Source organism: Bacillus rossius, chromosome 6 (assembly GCF_032445375.1).
Source record: "Bacillus rossius redtenbacheri isolate Brsri chromosome 6, Brsri_v3, whole genome shotgun sequence".
Taxonomy (NCBI): domain Eukaryota; kingdom Metazoa; phylum Arthropoda; class Insecta; order Phasmatodea; family Bacillidae; genus Bacillus; species Bacillus rossius.
This window is the reverse complement of record NC_086334.1, coordinates 77051746-77069318: the sequence shown is the minus strand read 5'-3', so window position 1 is coordinate 77069318 and position 17573 is coordinate 77051746. Positions and strand designations below refer to the sequence as shown.

At 37.6% G+C, this 17573-nt stretch overlaps 1 protein-coding gene across 1 annotated transcript in view; it reads left to right on the top strand.

Annotated features, from left to right (window-relative positions):
• Window positions 1–17573, top strand: part of LOC134533319 (uncharacterized) — a 160961-nt gene that overhangs the window by 38756 nt on the left and 104632 nt on the right. The window contains exon 3 of the mRNA XM_063370813.1: window positions 13014–13077. Coding sequence (XP_063226883.1) covers window positions 13014–13077 — 64 coding nt within the window. The remainder of the gene's footprint in view (window positions 1–13013; window positions 13078–17573) is intronic.

The following is a 17573-nucleotide window of genomic DNA, read 5'->3' as shown; positions in this document are numbered from 1 at the left end:
TAGTTTGATTCGCCTGGTAGACCAAGGTTTTTGTTATCCGATAGGTGGAAAAATTTTAGAAGTAGTTGAAATCTATTGCGAGAAAACATTTTTCGAAACCATGGCATGCTGCGAGAAGGAACAGTAGACCAATATGAGGAAAGTGTAGGCATTTTTATGAGGCCCATATTTATTATACATGCTACAAATGCTTTCATTTCAACAACTGAAGTTTTTTTTCCAAGAAATAGCTCTTGAACCTGTACCTAATTTACCCTTGTTCTGTGATAAAAACTGCTGAGCATATCTATTGGTTTCCATTACAAGAAGCTGTAGTAAGGAAAAAGTAAACATTAGCTGGAAATATGCTATGGGCTTCGAGTTTCGAGGGGGTAAATGTTTTGGTCCAGCATTTTCTAAAAACTGGGGTATGTTGTGTTTTGGTGGTGAAAAGTTTTCACAAGAAGACCAGATTATATTATTTACGTCAGTCTGTTCATTTTCATCCGACGAATCACTTGAACTATCGCCTGAATTCGTACGAAGTGATGCACCGGCTGGAATATAATTATCCGCAGCCACAGGAGTAAGTCTCGGTGTGTTTGAAGTAGATGGTAAATGCTCTTCCTCATCAGTACTTGTATCGTTGTCGCTTGTTGTATCACTTTCACAAATATCACTATCGAGCGAATAAAAATAGTCGAGCATTTCTTTGTCATCTTTACCCGCAATGTAACTTCTTTTCTGAGACATTATTATGAAAACGAAAACAAAAGCCTTGATCGCACAAAGTTTCGCGGTAGTATTAGTTTGAAACAGAGTAACATCACTTTCCACTGAGAAATATGCGGGAAAACGTGTTTACTATGACTACTGCAATAATAATTTTCAACACAGAATAACCAACGGTATAAAATCCTACGCAATTTGTAATATCCACGAAACTGGTAGTTACATATATCGTTTACATAAATGAACCATTGTTGTCATAACTTTGAAAGAAATACATTTGTAGAAATTTCTGGAAAACAGTTTCATGATATTTATAAAATAATTAAAATAAAGAATTTACAAAAGAAGCAATTTTTTTTCAAAAGGAAAAGTGTTTCTTTAGAATAAAAAATGCAGCAAAACGCGGTTTCTTACGCTGTGCGATGTCCAGCAGTATGACACTCATACTCTCTGTTGTGAGAAAAAAGAACTAAATAGTAGGGCACATACACTACCTGTTTACAGAAAAAGGAACTAGATAGTAGGACACTTCATTAGAGAAAGGTAGAATGCGCTGCTAGTAACAAAAACCTGTCTTGAAAACGGAAAAAAAATCGGGCCGATTTTTCGGCCCTGGCAATTCTCGCACAACAAGGCAAGGCCGATTTATCGGACTTTGGCACTAAAAGGGTTAACCTACAACTTGTTCGCCCCTTGCACTGAGGATTGCAGTTATAAAAAACAATTTGAAACAAAATATTAGGTAATATTTATAAGATTTATAAAAAGTTGAAATTCATTGAATAGTCTATCTGCTAAGGGAGTTAAAATTTTTTTATTCCTTAAACCCCTGTTTTTCCCATCCATTGTGGGAATAATAATTGGTCTTATCAAAAAATTGTTTCAGCCAAAGTTTTTGATGATGTTTTGAAAATTTAAAACATAGGTAACAAATCTGAATGGAATTGAAAGTGTGCCTAATTAGGAAGTTACACATTTTTTAGTCCTTCAACCCCTGTTTTTGTTGTTGTTTTTTTCACATTTGCAGTAATGGTTTGTTGTATCAACAATTGATTTGAAAAAAAAAAAGTGTTTGGTACTACTATAATGAGGTATAGAATCTGCAAAATGATGCAACATTTATCATATAAAGGGAGTTATTGGGGTTTTTATCAGTTTTTCAAAATTCCTTCTCCATTTCTACCCTCTTCATTCAATTTTTTCCATTTACAAAGTCGACCGAGATTTTACATCTATACATTTTGTTTCGAAACCTCACGTGATTTGTGCAAAATTATGGCAGTTATCAATCATTGTGTCTATATAAAGTTTAAAATTGACATGCATGAGCCCCCCTCACTCTCAGAACTAAGTGGCTCTTCGTAGAGGGGGCGCGCATAGTAACTGTGAAACAGGGTTGATAAATGTAAAAGTCAAAACTAGTGATGGGTCGAATCCCATTTTTCCCGAATCCGAATCTTGAATTTGAATCCCAAACAGTACCTCGAATCTACCCCTCGAATCCGAATCCAGATCTCAAGGGTTAATTATAAAATAATTTATAAGTTAAGAGAAAAAATTAAACATTAATTTTTTTTTTCAGTGAAACCCTTAAGTGTTGGTTCAGTGTGATGTAACATGGTTTTGCTACATTTTGGTTTATCTTCTGCATTAGACGAACCAGTTTCAGTTGTAACTAAATTTGGTTCATCTACATTCTCACAAATATTTTCGTTAGGCTTACTAACTGAACGTGATGCGGCCCTAACATGAACTGGGTGTAGCTTCAAATGTTTCTTCATTGCACTTGTTGTTCGGCTCGTGCCACCCGAGAAATGTTTTGTTTACAGTGATTACAGGTGGCATATTTATGATTAGCATAAACTGAAAAGTGTTCCCACACTTCACTCGACATTTTGACCTTCTCTAAATCTTATAAATTAAATTTCTTGCATTTAAATAACACTCTCACACCTTTCCTACAAAAACACCATGATTTCTGGAATTCATGTATCCACGGAAATCGGAAAACTAAATTCAACATCTGACGGAACAATATTTTGTAGTTACCAACTTTACATTTGTTAAAAGTCCCAAATGAATATAAACGCTTTCCTGAAATATTTAATGGAAACAAAGGCGCCATCTTGGCTTCAATGGTTTTAGGCCATAAGAAATATTGTCATGCGTCTTTTAAAATTAAGCCTCACTAAAGCATAGTGATTAATATGCCCAAAGTTAAAGTGACGGGGTGTTTTCTCTAGTTTACCCGTTAAAATTCTTTATATTAATATTAGTTATTTTTTGTGTTGCTCAAAATGATTTGCTAACAAATTCATTGGTTGGCCATCATGGAATTCTCATATAATACATATTTTAACGTTGGTAGTCTACATCTACAAAAAAAAAAGCTTGGTCCTAAAAAAATTCATAAATAGAACGTGTATCAGATTATTTAAAATTGAATCGCGATTAAAATAATAATTGTATAATGTATTAATTTTTGTCATTCATTATTTCATTGTTATTACTACATGTGCGACCGTAACTTGTGATGAAAGTCGGCATTATTGTTATATTACTAAGTAACATTTCTCGGTAAAGTTATTAAAAAAAAAAAAATCATATTACTAGTCTAGATCCTAAATGTGCTTTATTTTATTTATTAGCATATTCTGAGAATACATCTGAGATTTATGCCTTATTTAATGCCAATTTAGTAGAGGTGGGTTGTTACAGCAATTTTCAGTATCTGTTCCAACCTGTTACTGATACAGTAATGCACTAGTTACAAGTAGCTGATACTTCTGTATCAGCTAGAGCAGTAAGCATTCTTGTTACAGGTTACACATCCTCCGTGCCGTCATCACCAGCGTAAAAAGGTATCGGTTTTCTCTTTCCACGCCTTTCGTAATCTGCAGCCCCCCCCCCCCCCCCTTCTCCTTGTCATTCTTCATTCCCCCCTTTCCGACGTTAAAGGAGTATTTCTCACTCTCTTCCAACCTCCCCTTCCTGTTCTTACTTCTCTCCAACAGTAAAAAAAAAAGCTCCACGTACGAAGACCGTGCGACCGTAAGGAGAATCTGATACATTATTTATCACGCCCGGTAATTCTCTACCTCTGTTACTCTCATGCCCGCCTGATACAGCCAGTATCAATCAGTTCAACATTCACTGCAGCTCGTCCTGGCCGTGTATTACCACGTACATTGTTGCGGGCTGTTATGCTTTGTAGTTAGTATCTTTATAGTGAAATAAGGAATGGATAAGTGCAGGAAAAAGACTTCATTTGTGTGGAATTTTTTCACGGAAAATAATGAGTTTGCTAAGTGTAATTTGTGTAAACAAAAACTGAGTTATAATGCAATACTACAGGATGTCCCATAAGTCAGGGTACATAGGAGAAACATGATATTTGTTTGTTTGTTGCAGACTGACCAATAGAAGATGGGTTTGAGCAAAGAGGAACGTATTCAGATCATCTTCTTGTGCGGGGGAAGACGTTTTAGGGACGTAGCTGCATAATTTAACAGACTGAACCCCGAACGACCTCCGATAAAATTGTCATGCGTGCAGAAATTAGTGACAAAATTTAATCAAACAGGTTCCATACAAGATAAACCTCGCAGTGGTGCCCCACGACGATCGACTGACGAAACAACATAAATAGCAATTCTTGGCAACTTCGTAAGAAGTCCCAAGAAATCTCTGCGGCGAATGGCCACCGAAACGAATGTTTAGAAAAGCGCATAAATGGCACCCGTACAAACTTCAACTTCTGCAGAAGTTAAGCGAAGATGATCCAGATCGTCGAATTGAATTCTGTGAGTGGGCCGTGGATAAATGTGCTGTGGATCCCATCTTCCCAAGCACAATTCTGTTCAGTGACGAGGCGAATTTTTACGTCTCTGGTGAATTTAATTGGCAAAACACGCATTACTGGTCTGACAAAACCCCTCATTGGATGGACCCAGCAAAAGAACAGGGCACTGAACGCATCATGGTATGGTGCGGGCTATGGAAGGATCGGATCATTGGCCCTTTCTTCTTCCAGACGACCGTGACAGGTGTCGCATACCTGGACATGCTTCGTGATGAAGCATTACAAAATGTCCTGAACGAAGAGGGGGAATTTCCGACATGGTTCCAACAGGACGGGGCTCCTGCCCATCATAGCTTGGCAGTTAGGCACTGGCTGGGACGTCGGGGAACAGTGGAATGGCCAGCACGAAGCCCAGACCTTACGCCTTTAGACTTCTTTCTGTGGGGCCACCTGAAATCCTTGGATTACGCAGAGAAGATTCGATCCTGTGCACATCTGCGCGAGCGGATAATTGCAGCCTGTTCACAGATCACGCCAGATACCATTCGCCGTGTTATCCACGACTGGGTGAAAAGACTGCGCCTTTGCATTGAACAGAATGGTCAACATTTCGAACACATTTTGTAAATTTTGTATTTTCCCTATGTACCCTGACTTATGGGACACCCTGTATTTATTAAATAGTGGCTGAACTTGCAAAGTGTTAGTTTTTTTATCGATATTGGCACTGCTATCTGCCTGATGTAACTCAAATGTCTATTGATATAGTATGCTCACTAATGTACCTACCTGTTTTTTTTTTATTTTTAATTTTTGATAAAATCGTAATCTTTTAATGTATGAAAACACTAGTTTCTAATTGTTTTCGAAAAAAGAAAGTCTATATGTTGATTACATCTGTTATTAGGGTCAACTGAGAATTTATATTCATTTTCATAGCTGTTAGGTGCACAAATATAAATATTATATCTTTTATTAATGTACTTTTTAATATTAAAATTTCATTAATTTATTTTATTGAACGAGACAGTGTTTTAGCTTTGCTCCCTAGATCGTAAATCCACATATCTATCACCTAAGGATGATGGATCTAGAACCAGTGTCCTTCGTCTTGTATCGCTATTAGCGTACTAACTAGAGTCTTCAGTCTTCGGAAGAAGCACGCACTGCGCACTGAGCGTACTTTTATGTGGGACAATAAACAAAACAACTCGTAATAATTTTGCTCTGCGCCTCTCCTTCAACGCCTTCCCCTGTGCTTCCTCCCCTACATTCTTTCCCTTCTTTATCCCTTATTCGTCGTGCCACTCCCTCCCCTTTCACAAGCTCCGCCCAAGTGACCGTCATCTGCGATCAGGTTCTGCGCACATTGGCCGTGGTGTTGTTCCAGGCGAATTCTAAACTGATACTAAAGTACTTGATACTTGTATAGTGTACTCATTTGCAGTACCTGATATAGGCATATATCAGTTACAAAGTAGCATGTTGATACTCTGCGACCCACCTCTACAATGTAGCGACAATGCATCCATGTTCATGAATATAAAGTAAGTTTCCCAAATTAGTACATGCTTCATAATTTTTTTATATAATAATGAATTAAAAGTACAAAATCGCAATAGGATGTGTTCCAAGGAAAACGTAAACAGGCCAAGTAAATTGTAAGTACAGTAGAATCCCGCTGATGCGACCCCTCACGGTTTCCGGAAAAACGGACTTATAAACGGAATGGTCGCAATAGAGAATTTCGGCAAATTTTTACCCCCCCCCCCCCCCCCCCCTCCCCCTCAATATATCTAAATACATAAAAAATTGCCTTTGTTCGCATAGATTTCATATTCAAATAGTCTATGGTGTAAAAATGACAACTTTTTAAATTCATATTACACCTCGGACTCGCATACCCCGAACAATGGGTTCCGATAAATACTGCGCTAAGTGAATTCGCGTCACGCAAGTTCGGCTATGCTAGCCGGCTGGTGGTTATTTTCGTTCAAAACGCTGCGAAGGAACTTGTGTGGATCAGGTAGAAAACATTCGAGTTGTAGCGATTTGAAATGCGCGCGTCATCGCGGGCCTCCGGCACTTCGCTCCCCTCATCCTTCTCCCTCCTTTTCTCCCCCTCCTAGTGTTTGTTCAATTTGTACTCGTTCCCCCACCCTTTCAATATGCACATGCGCGCGCTGCGGCGCGAGTTTATAAAACAAGCTGCAGACATGATGAGGGCCTTCTTCTACTGGTAGCCTTTGTGAGGCTTGGTTGTCAGCAGTAGCTGACCAGTTGTTAATTTCACTAGCATGTAGTCCGAGAGCTTCGACTTAGTCTTCGTGCGTGTGCGACCTCAGGGGAGAAATGTAAGTTGAATCAAGTCGTCAGTGAGGCGGTGGCCCTCACCCTAATGTAGAATCAGTATTGTTTAAATTTGTTCTGTCTAAATTCCTTTTCGGCTGCCACCATCAAAAATTGTTTGGATTTCTGCTTTAAATTTAAATTTAATTTAACCTTCGCTTCCGTTTTTCTGTTTCTACCTGTCTCCCCCTGAGACGTCGTCGCACGTATTTGTTTGGTACTGCTTTTTAAAGAATAATGTAACTTCTTTCTTTCGTGTACCTGCACTTTGCAGTAGTTTTGTAAATGTAACTTTTTTTGTAATATAATTTCAGACAAGGAAATTATGTCCCTTTTTGACGATCGTTGATTGGATCGTTCTCTGTGTAGCCGGCTTACCCATGCAAATTATAATTGTCAACTAACTCGTTTTGTCAGAAATGTTAACGTAATATTTATTTTGAATTAATATTGAATTTGAATAAAATGTCTGTGTACCTGAAACCTTGCTTACCCAACTCCTCCAATCACGTAATCCGCAGTCCTAGCCAGGTTCTGGTCTTCCTTCAATCCCTAATAGTCCCCCACCTATTTCAGGCTATAAACAAAAGATATAAGAACAATGCTATCCTGACATGCGGTGACATGCTTTTGGAGTAGATAATCACAGCGACAGACTGACAGGATGCGCTCCCGACCTTGCCGTCAGCGATGTTTATTTTGACAGCTCAAGCTAGAGGTGGGTTGCAGAATATCAACCTGCTACTTTGTTACTGATACATGCCTGTATCCGGTTTTGCAAACGAGTACACTATTCAAGTATCAAGTACTTTAGTATCAGTTTAGAATTCGCCTGGAACAACACCACGGCCAATGTGCGCAGAACCCGATCGCAGATGACGGTCACTTGGGCGGAGCTTGTGAAAGGGGAGGGAGTGGCACGACGAATAAGGGATAAAGAAGGGAAAGAATGTAGGGGAGGAAGCACAGGGGAAGGTGTTGAAGGAGAGGCGCAGAGCAAAATTATTACGAGTTTTGTTTATTGTCCCACATCAAAGTACGCTCAGTGCGCAGTGCGTGCTTCTTCCGAAGACTGAAGACTCTAGTTAGTACGCTAATAGCGATACAAGACCAAGGACACTGGTTCTAGATCCATCATCCTTATGTGATAGATATGTGGATATACGATCTAGGGAGCAAAGCTAAAACACTGTCTCGTTCAATAATAAAACTAATCAAATTTTAATATTAAAAAGTACAATAATAAAAGATATAATATTTATATTTGTACACCTAACAGCTATGAAAATGAATATAAATTCTCAGTTGACCCTAATAACAGATGTAATCAACATATAGACTTTCTTTTTTCGAAAACAATTATTAACTAGTGTATTCATAAATTATAAGATTACGATTTTATCAAAAATAAAAAATAAAAAAAAACAGATAGGTACATTAGTGAGCATACTATATCAATATCCATTTGATTTACATCAGGCAGATAGCAGTGCCAATATCGATAAAAAAACAAACACTTTGCAAGTTCAGTCACTATTTAAAAAATAAGTATTGCATTATTTTCTTAACTTACACGTTTGATGTTCGGGCACATCGGTCAGACACAATAAGTCAAGTTCAGTCACTATTTACAATATTTCTTAATGGCATTTAGAAAAACAAGTTTCTTGACTTTCTCGCTTGATGTTCGGGAACGTCGATCAGACACAATAATTCCAGTTTTTGAGAACAATCGTTCACAAGGAACAGAGGTAGCAACTATAGCAAACTTCTCTAGGACTACTCTCTTAATGTATCAGATTCTCCTTACGGTCGCACAGTCTGCGTACGCGGAGCTTTTTTTTTTTTACTGTTGGAGAGAAGTAAGAACAGAGAGGGGAGGTTGGAAGAGAGTGAGAAATACTCCTTTAACGTCGGAAAGGGGGGAATGAAGTATGACGAGGAGAAAGGGGGGGGGGGGCTGCAGATTACGAAAGGCGTGGAAAGGGAAAACCGATACCTTTTTAGGCTGGTGATGACGGCACAGAGGATGTGTAACCTGTAACGAGAATTCTGATACCTTGTTGCTTCCTGCTGATACAGAAGTATCAGCTACTACTAGTAACTAGTACATTACTGTATCAGTATCAGGTTGGAACAGATACTGAAAATTACTGTAACAACCTACCTCTAGCTCAAGCAATTATCTTTTTCACGTCCCTTCGCAGCGTAAAAAAAAAGGGGAAAAAAACACGTTCGAATGCAGATGGAAAAGTAACTATGCAGTAAAATAAATATATTTACGGCTCTGCTAATTTTTTCTATTCAATAAAATTCGAGGTATTAGTGATTTTTCAGCAGAAACTGCTGTGTGACTAATAAACAAATTGTATCATAATAACTTAAACTTATAAAGTATTTATTTACGGAGAAGGACAGTCGTATAAGCCCATAAAAATATTTATTTTACCGAGAATGGACTATACAACCTGGCTTAGGCCGCACGCGGTGTGGGTGGGGAGGTTGATGCTGACAGTTTCTCACGCAGAAGGTTGAAATAAGGGAGGGAATGTGTTGAAATGTTAGTTGGAAAAGGGGGGAGGGCATTTTTACATGGTTTGTGGCTCTGGGAGGGATGAGCCTTGAAGAATTAGCAGGGGATGGGAGAGGTAAGTGTCACATCACGTATGTCGTCAAGCCGCCGCTACCGCCAGCCTGGCCGGACGAGTTTCTTATGCTCTCGCAGCAGCTACCACAGCGGCTTTTCGTGCGGGCGGGTGAGATAACATGACAGCTGAGACAGCTTTTCGTGCGATAGTGGACGCGCCGAGCTCGGATAGACACTGCCGCGTTGACAGTCTAGAGGGGTGGTATCTATTTTTAGCCGTCTTTTGTATGCCTGCCTGCTCACAGTACAGCTCTCGCCAAGATAAACGTGAACACATATCGCCCAACAAAGTGTAACAGACTTGTTTTACAGCCCATTTTACTCAAATTTTCGACTTTCTCTGCTCAAATTTTTCACGGTTTCTCAAAAAACGGTCGTATAAACGGAATGGACGCATCAGAGGGGGGTCACATCGGCGGGATTCTACTGTATTTAAGTTTTTAAAGTACTACATTTACATCAATATTTTTCCTCGAATCCCGAATCTTTTCCCTCAAATTTCGAATCTTTTGAATACTAGAGATTCAGTGAGATTCGAGGATTCGACCGGCCCATCCCTAGTCAAAACTATGTTTTATGGAAAACTTTATGTACTTATATTTTAAAGTTTTCTGCGTAGTGCACACAAATAGGCAAACATATGGGTGGTATACAACATACAAACGCCCAATCCATAGATGAGTCGTGTCAATTAAAACCTACGCGCCAAACTCTGGCAACGTTGGCTTCCGTGGGCCTCCCTGGAGAATGTGCGGACTGGCACCCCTGTTTGCGTGTCCGGAGCGGGGCGGACGCTCGCGGAAGCCGAGGGGCCACCTCTTCTCGACCGTCGCGTCACACAGTTTCACCGAACATCATGAAAGTTGTCACATCAAAGTGGTTTTTTTTAGGGAGAAAATTTTTATGCTATCCAATTTTTGATGTGATAACGTCTTATAAATCGATGAACGCCGGCTGCACGCACGATAAAGCATGACTCATTGTCACGTTCTGCCTGAGCGGAGCGTGCGAGAACCGGCCGACCACTGTGCAAGAAAATCTTCTGTAATATCAAACATGTTTAGGCGGGCTTTTTAACTAATTGTTTGTGATTATATTTAAACAAATTATTTAAATGAAATTTGCAAAAACTGTAAATAATATTCGAAAATTAAAAAGTATGCAATTTTTCATCAATGTTTTCTAATGACGTTATCACGTAAAATTATCATCCGTAAACCAACTACAGACAACCCCCTTTTTTTTTTGTATAACACTCCACTAGATGGTGCTGCAGCACATTACTTCTATACCGTTATGTATTCATTTTGTAATAGAAAATCATAGGTCATAAACATTCAATAGTGAGTGTGTGTAGACAGGGTGCGAGTCCTTCTCCTTGGCTTCTGTTGTGGTTGATGCCGCTGCTTCTCCGGTCGACAGGTAGTGCAGTTACGTGTGACACAAATAATATAGACATCCAGCACTTTGAATGATAATGGTATTCCATTTTAAACTCACTCACTAATTACTAATTACAGTAACAATCACTAAAATTTAAAAAAGCCAGTGATTATTTTCCACATTTGACGTTAAAATTAAGAAGATCATTACTGCCTACATCTGATTTTAAAAAAAGTTCCCTTCTCCCTGAGTTCAGCCTAGGCTATCTGGGTACTGCAGCGTGTGTGTGTGTATATGTGTGTGTGTGTATATATATATAGAGAGAGAGAGAGCGAGAGAGGGAGGGAGAGAGAGAGAGAGAGCGAGAGAGGGAGGGAGAGAGAGAGAGAGAGAGAGAGAGAGAGAGAGAGAGAGAGAGACACACCTATAGATAAACAGTGGTTATAAATTTAATGGATGACAGGGAGCACAAACTCAAGTCATTTTTAAAGACTACATTTATAAAACTTCAATAAATATGTTTTGGTAGTTTTAATTAAATAAAATCTTTGGCTCTTAGGCATGATTTCCTTCGAAGAACAACTTATTTTGGTGGTACAGCACATAGCAATGTGGTCTGTCCTCATATATAGAAGAATGTCTAGAAGCAGCATGACAGAACTGATGATGGAGGTAGAGTATTGTAGTGAACACCTTCCCTGCAGTTATAACGTGCAAGACTCGGTTATACAGAGCTTAGTTTTGTCATTTTCTTGTTACGTCATATACATGCGTAAAAAAAGCAAAATATGAACCATTGTAAAAACAAATTTTTATATAAAACGCGAAAGGTTTTATCACGACTCTTATTTTTGTACAAATAAAGCCATATTTCTTGGATTTTTTTTACAGCATTTCAATCACATTAAAGAAAACAGAATCGCCAAGAAACATCTGCTGCAATAATACCTAAATTACTAATTCATTTAAGACCCATTTGTACCACATTATTATTTTTCAGTTAATTGTAAGGTACTTGTAATTGATTACATGGAAACGTTTGTGATAACTGCAGGCCGCCGAGTGGAGTGGGGAGAGAGCGCGGGCACGGAAGTGCAGGGACTCCGATCGTTTGTGATGTTGGGCTTTCCTGTACTTCGAGTGTGACTTGTTCCAGTTCGAGGGCCATCATACAGATGATGTTTGAGTTAGGGTAGCTGTTGGTTTCCCCTCTATGCAGAGATGCTGCCTTGCTGCCGTGCTATTGCTGTGGAGCACTCGGTGCTTCCGGTGTTCCTGGGGCCCACTTGCATATGGCTCATCTCGCATGCTTCCTATTCCATTTCTAAAGTTTAGTTTAAATATTTAAGTCATCGATTTTTTATTCATTCCCGTGAATATATTTCATGAGAGTTTTTTGAAAGTCATGTTCTTGATGTTAGTTTCTTTTTTATTTTAGAATGGTTAAGTCTTCATCTATATTATCTAAACAGAAAATTCTTCCATTCTGGAGTGAAGCTATTTCATATCACATGTCCCACAGTTATATATATTTCATATTGCATTTACAATGTAGAGACCTGGTTGTGTGCCACTACTTTTATGACTGATTTCTCCAAACTTTCCCACGCACAATAGAAGCTATTACATTAGCTAGTTACATTTTAGTTACAGTAATAACATTTTACTTCTTGCGTCGTGAACGCCTAACGCCAGTGCTTGTTGTCAATTGTGACAATAGAAGTTATTTGTTATCTCACCTGCGCCCATGGAAAAGTCCTGTTGCTACGAAAACTTGAGAGTGTTCACATAGGCATGACAAATTCCAATTATCTGGTGTGGCTTTTGCTTGAAAATGTTTGGCGATTTTCTTTTTTAATGCTTAACTACAAACTATATAGGCAATCAAAAAATTTGTGTAGGCTTATCAGTCTGTATCAAACTTATATTTAAGTTCATGTATATGCCCAAACTTATATCTTAACATTTTGTTTATAACTTGTATTATTTGAAGAAAATTCTGACACTTTTTCATAACAAAAAATCATAAATAGAATGTACTTGTTGAAAAGAGAAGTATGTTTTAGAAAAAAACCACGAATTGTTTTCATTAATGCAGTTGTAACTGTGTGCTGTTGGCAGTGTTACGAGGTCAAACCCATGTTCTCGAAGGAATCACTGTTGAAAATGGACAGATCTGCTACTTGTAAGTACTTTCAGCTTTTTTATTTGGTCAGTTGCAGATGCTTAAACCTTTGCTGCAGTTTTGATCATAATCATATTATTCAATTATTTATAATAGTAATAAAAATAATTAAGTGATGACATGATGTACCAGAAGAAACATATCAAGACCCACATACTAAAATAGTTATTAAAGGGCTATGATGGGGAATAATTCTAGTTACTCTTTGAAAAGTTTTCTTCTTCATTTCTTTTTTTTTCCTGGACCACCAAAACAAATTTATCCTATTAAGCCTATTAAAATTCAACTTAAAAACACAAGCGCCTCTTATAATTCTTAGGAATAATTTAAAAGTTGTGACACAACACTGAATGATTAAATTTTGAAATACTCCAAGCACAATTTCACATACTGTTACTGTCACTGTCATACTGTTTAGTAAAGTGTGTGGCAGGGTAATGATATTATATCCTCTTAGATTTTTTTTTAAGTGAGTTGTAACCTTTTCAATTTTATAGTTTAAGAGTTATTATTTTCTGAACCAACATAGTTCATACTTTGTTGGATTATGTGTGGCTTCTTTTGAAGTGTGTTCTTGAACACTTGAATGAATGAAATAACATAAAACACTTACTCTGCATACATACAACTGTGAAGTTATATTGTTTGCATTTAATTCCTATTTGCTAATAATATGCATGATAACTCAGATCTTAAATTATTCTAGCCTACTTTTTTAATGTTATTTATTGTCCTAAAACTATATGTAGATATTATATTGAATTAAAATTACAGTCATTGTGGTGTTGGTACAAGTGGCACTGATAGTCTAGAATGTGATTGTCAGACATGCCTGGCTGGAGCGTTCCAACAATCTGCCATCTCTGGGCATTTCTGTTTAATGGCCCTGTGCAGGCGTGAAGGAAACGGCATTGACAGTTTGTCCCGGAGGCACCACTTCTTTGTGGACCATCTCACGCTTGTCACATAGTCTTTACCTTTGATTTCAACATTCTCGCTGTCTTGGGGCGCGGGGAGTTGGAGGTGTGCCACTCCGAACTGTGGCGCTCTGTTTCGGGGTCGTTCTGGAACATCCATGATTCATCGCGTGTTACTATGTACGTTGTCTAGAAGTCAGATTCACTTTCTAACTGCTCCGGAATCTAACGGTAAACGTCAGCTCGGCATTTTTGTTCATGACACTTATGGCACCAATTTTACACAAACCTTCCGCATGTTCAGATTTTCAGAATTATTTGTTGTGAACAGTTGTTTTGCACATGTTTAGGTCTTCGGTGATTAATCTCACTCAAACGACAATCGAAGTCCAGGATATTTTTTACCTTGGCCACATTTCAATCCGAACCACTCGTTGAAGACATGGAGCGATCTGAACGCCCTTCAACCAGTGGTTGGGATTGAAATGTGGCCAAGGTAAAAAATCTCTAGGACTTCGATTGTCCATTCTGGAAAACTTTGGCCCTCGCCAGGGCGTCTTTTTGAGCCTCCTTAACCAAGGCTAGCGTCTCGGAAGGGGTTTCGCCCAGGCTGCTCCAGTGAACGCGCCAGTTGGGAGATACAGCTGATCCTCGCTGCATCGAAGCTCGGACGTGACCGTCACCGGGTCCGTGGCTTTGTTTAGACCCCCTCCCCCCCACCAGCGACGCATTACTTCACGCACAAACCCTGTACGTTACAACGAGGGAGATTGTAACAGTCAAATATATTTTAACAAAAAAAGCTATGTATGTGTAAGAGTAATAAAGGTTGGTATATGCAAACTAGAGTATTAAGAAAAGTGTGTGAATGAAAAATATTAGTGGAAAAAGAGTGAAAATAGAAAGTAAGAAGAAATGGCTTGTAATGGGGAAGTTGGATTAGCGAGTATAAAATTGAAAGGTAAGTGAGCAATTGTTTGTTATTTTGAAGATGGATCAGCCTAGCGGTAGTGGTGTGAGTGGTTTAAGGCGTAGATGCGAACTCAACATGAGTAGCGAAACACCAAGTGAATACAAAATTGAAATCTTTAGGGGTAAACAGAAGAGTGGAGAGGTTATAAATGTAGCTTATTTAATGATAGTTGTATCTGCAGTAGACGCTGCAATTCAGTAGGCAATGGACGAGGGCCTTTTAGCGATATATAATAATAAATGTAGTAAATACAGAGAAGAGATGGGGTCGACACGTACCTGAGAGCAGGACCAAGGATGGAAAGATGTGGCGATGCAGAAAGGACAAAGTGTGGAGGCGTATCAGAAAAGGTAGTTGGTTTGAGAAGTCGACAATGAGTGTGAACGATGTCTTGTTACTGACGTACATGTGGGTGTGGAGGCATCCCGTTAAAGTGTAAATGCATGAATTAGTAGCGACGAGAACTGTTGTAGATTGTTACAACTTTTGTAGAGATGGGAGGTGGAGAGGGATGGATTAGGGGAGAAAGAATGGTAGTAGAAGTGGACATAAGTTATTTTGGGAAGAGGAAAAACTACAGAGGAAAAAAAAAAATGAAGGCCGAGTGGGTATTTGGAGCAGTCGAAAAAGTAACAATAAATAAGGGAATTATATTAAGACAAAAGGGGCAAGGAAACCTTGTGCGAAATTATAAAAGACAATGTAAAGGACGGAACAACTATGTATGGTGATGTGGAAGGCATATGGAGGATGTGAGCACTATGCTGAATCACAAGATACAATTTAAGGACTATGACACAGATTGCTGCACAAACACAAGAGAGGGATTCTGGAGTGCGATAAACAAAATGTGAGTTCAGGAAAATTAAAGTATCAAGGTTACAAAGTTATTTAAATGCATATGTTTGGAGTTATAGTAATAGTGAAGAAGAAAGTTTATAAAGTTTATTAAAGATGTTAGTGTATTGTATCATCCAAACAGAAGTGATCGGATATAAAGAAGAGGGTAAAAACAATAGCTAACTTTATACAGAGGGGGAAAAAAAATAGGAATTAGAAGATAAAAACATAGAAAAATAGAATAAATAAGTGTATGGTATATGAATATAGTGGAATAAATTGATAGTTGTAGAAAAAAAATAGTCTGTAAAAAATAAGATGTAAAATGAAAGCAGGAAAAAAAATTAGAAAATAAAGAGAAAACAAATGAATCAAAAGGTAGCAATATGGAATAGAAAAAAGAGGGTTGTCTGCAAAGTCGGTTTACAGACGATAATTTTACGTTATAACGTCATAAGAAAACATTGATGTAAAAGTACTTATTGATACATTGTTAATTAAAATTTGATAACTTGTGATTTTTTTGAATTGGTGTTGAGCTAGATGAAAATACATGTAATTAAATATGAATCAATACACTTAATTAAATTCATCCATGATTAGATTTTTTTCAATTTTTGCAAGTTTAATGTGAATTATTTGTTTAAAAATAATTATGAGCAATTTTATTAGAAATAAACTTTAATCAAATCAATGTTAATGAAGTGTTAATGTAAAACTATGAAATTGAAATCATAAATTAAATTCATGATACTGATGTTTTTGCAAAGCTGGCCAAAACCTGCTTGAAATAATAATATATTCCCTTGCACTGCGTTAACTGGTCATTAAAACATAAATATTTGTAAAACTCTGGTTAAAAACATTAATTTTTAATTTTCAAATATTATTTACAGTGTTTGCAAATTTGTTTAAATATAATCACGAACCATTAGTTATAGAAATAAACTGAAATCAAATCAATGTCAATAATTTGTTAATTTGAAATGACGAAATTGGACTATAAATTCAAATTTTTTAAATTGCTGCTTTTAAAAAGCCTGCCTTAACCTGTTTGATATTATAGAAGATTTCCTCGCACGGTGGTTGGCCGGTTCTTGCACGCTCGGCTCAGGTGGAACGTGACAACGAGTCATGCTTTTTCGTGCGTGCAGCCGGCGTTCATCGATTTATAAGACGTTGTCACGTCATAACGTAGGGTAAGAGTGACCAGGAAAGAAACGCATAGAGTCATGTTATGAAGAAAAAATAAATGGAGGAATGCCAATTTATTAGTTGTAAATCAAATAAATACTAAAAATATATTCATAGAAACAATAATTGACATAAAGCAACGAAAGAATAAGTGTTATATTAAATGGAAAGTTTGTTATTTGTAGTTGTGTTATGTGCTGTTTGATTTGTTAGGTGACAGTTGTGATGTTAGGAAAAGGTCACGTAAAAAAGAGTAAAATTCTACAAGTAATGGTTTATTTTGAAATGCGGAAAATTCATTACTAGAAAACGAGTAATATGGGGATATAAGTGTATTGTTTTCGTGAAGTCAAATGCAGTTGAATAATCTCATGAACAAACCAATAGCATCTACGTTGAATATGTGTAAGATAGAATACAAATTTTTCAGTTAGTGAAAAATAGAATAAAACGAGCGGGAGTTTAAACTGGATGACGATACTGAATAAAAGGTTTATGTTGCAAAGGTATATTGGCCATATTGCATTATAGAATAATCAACCACTCGATACTGATACTTAAATGTTGAATGT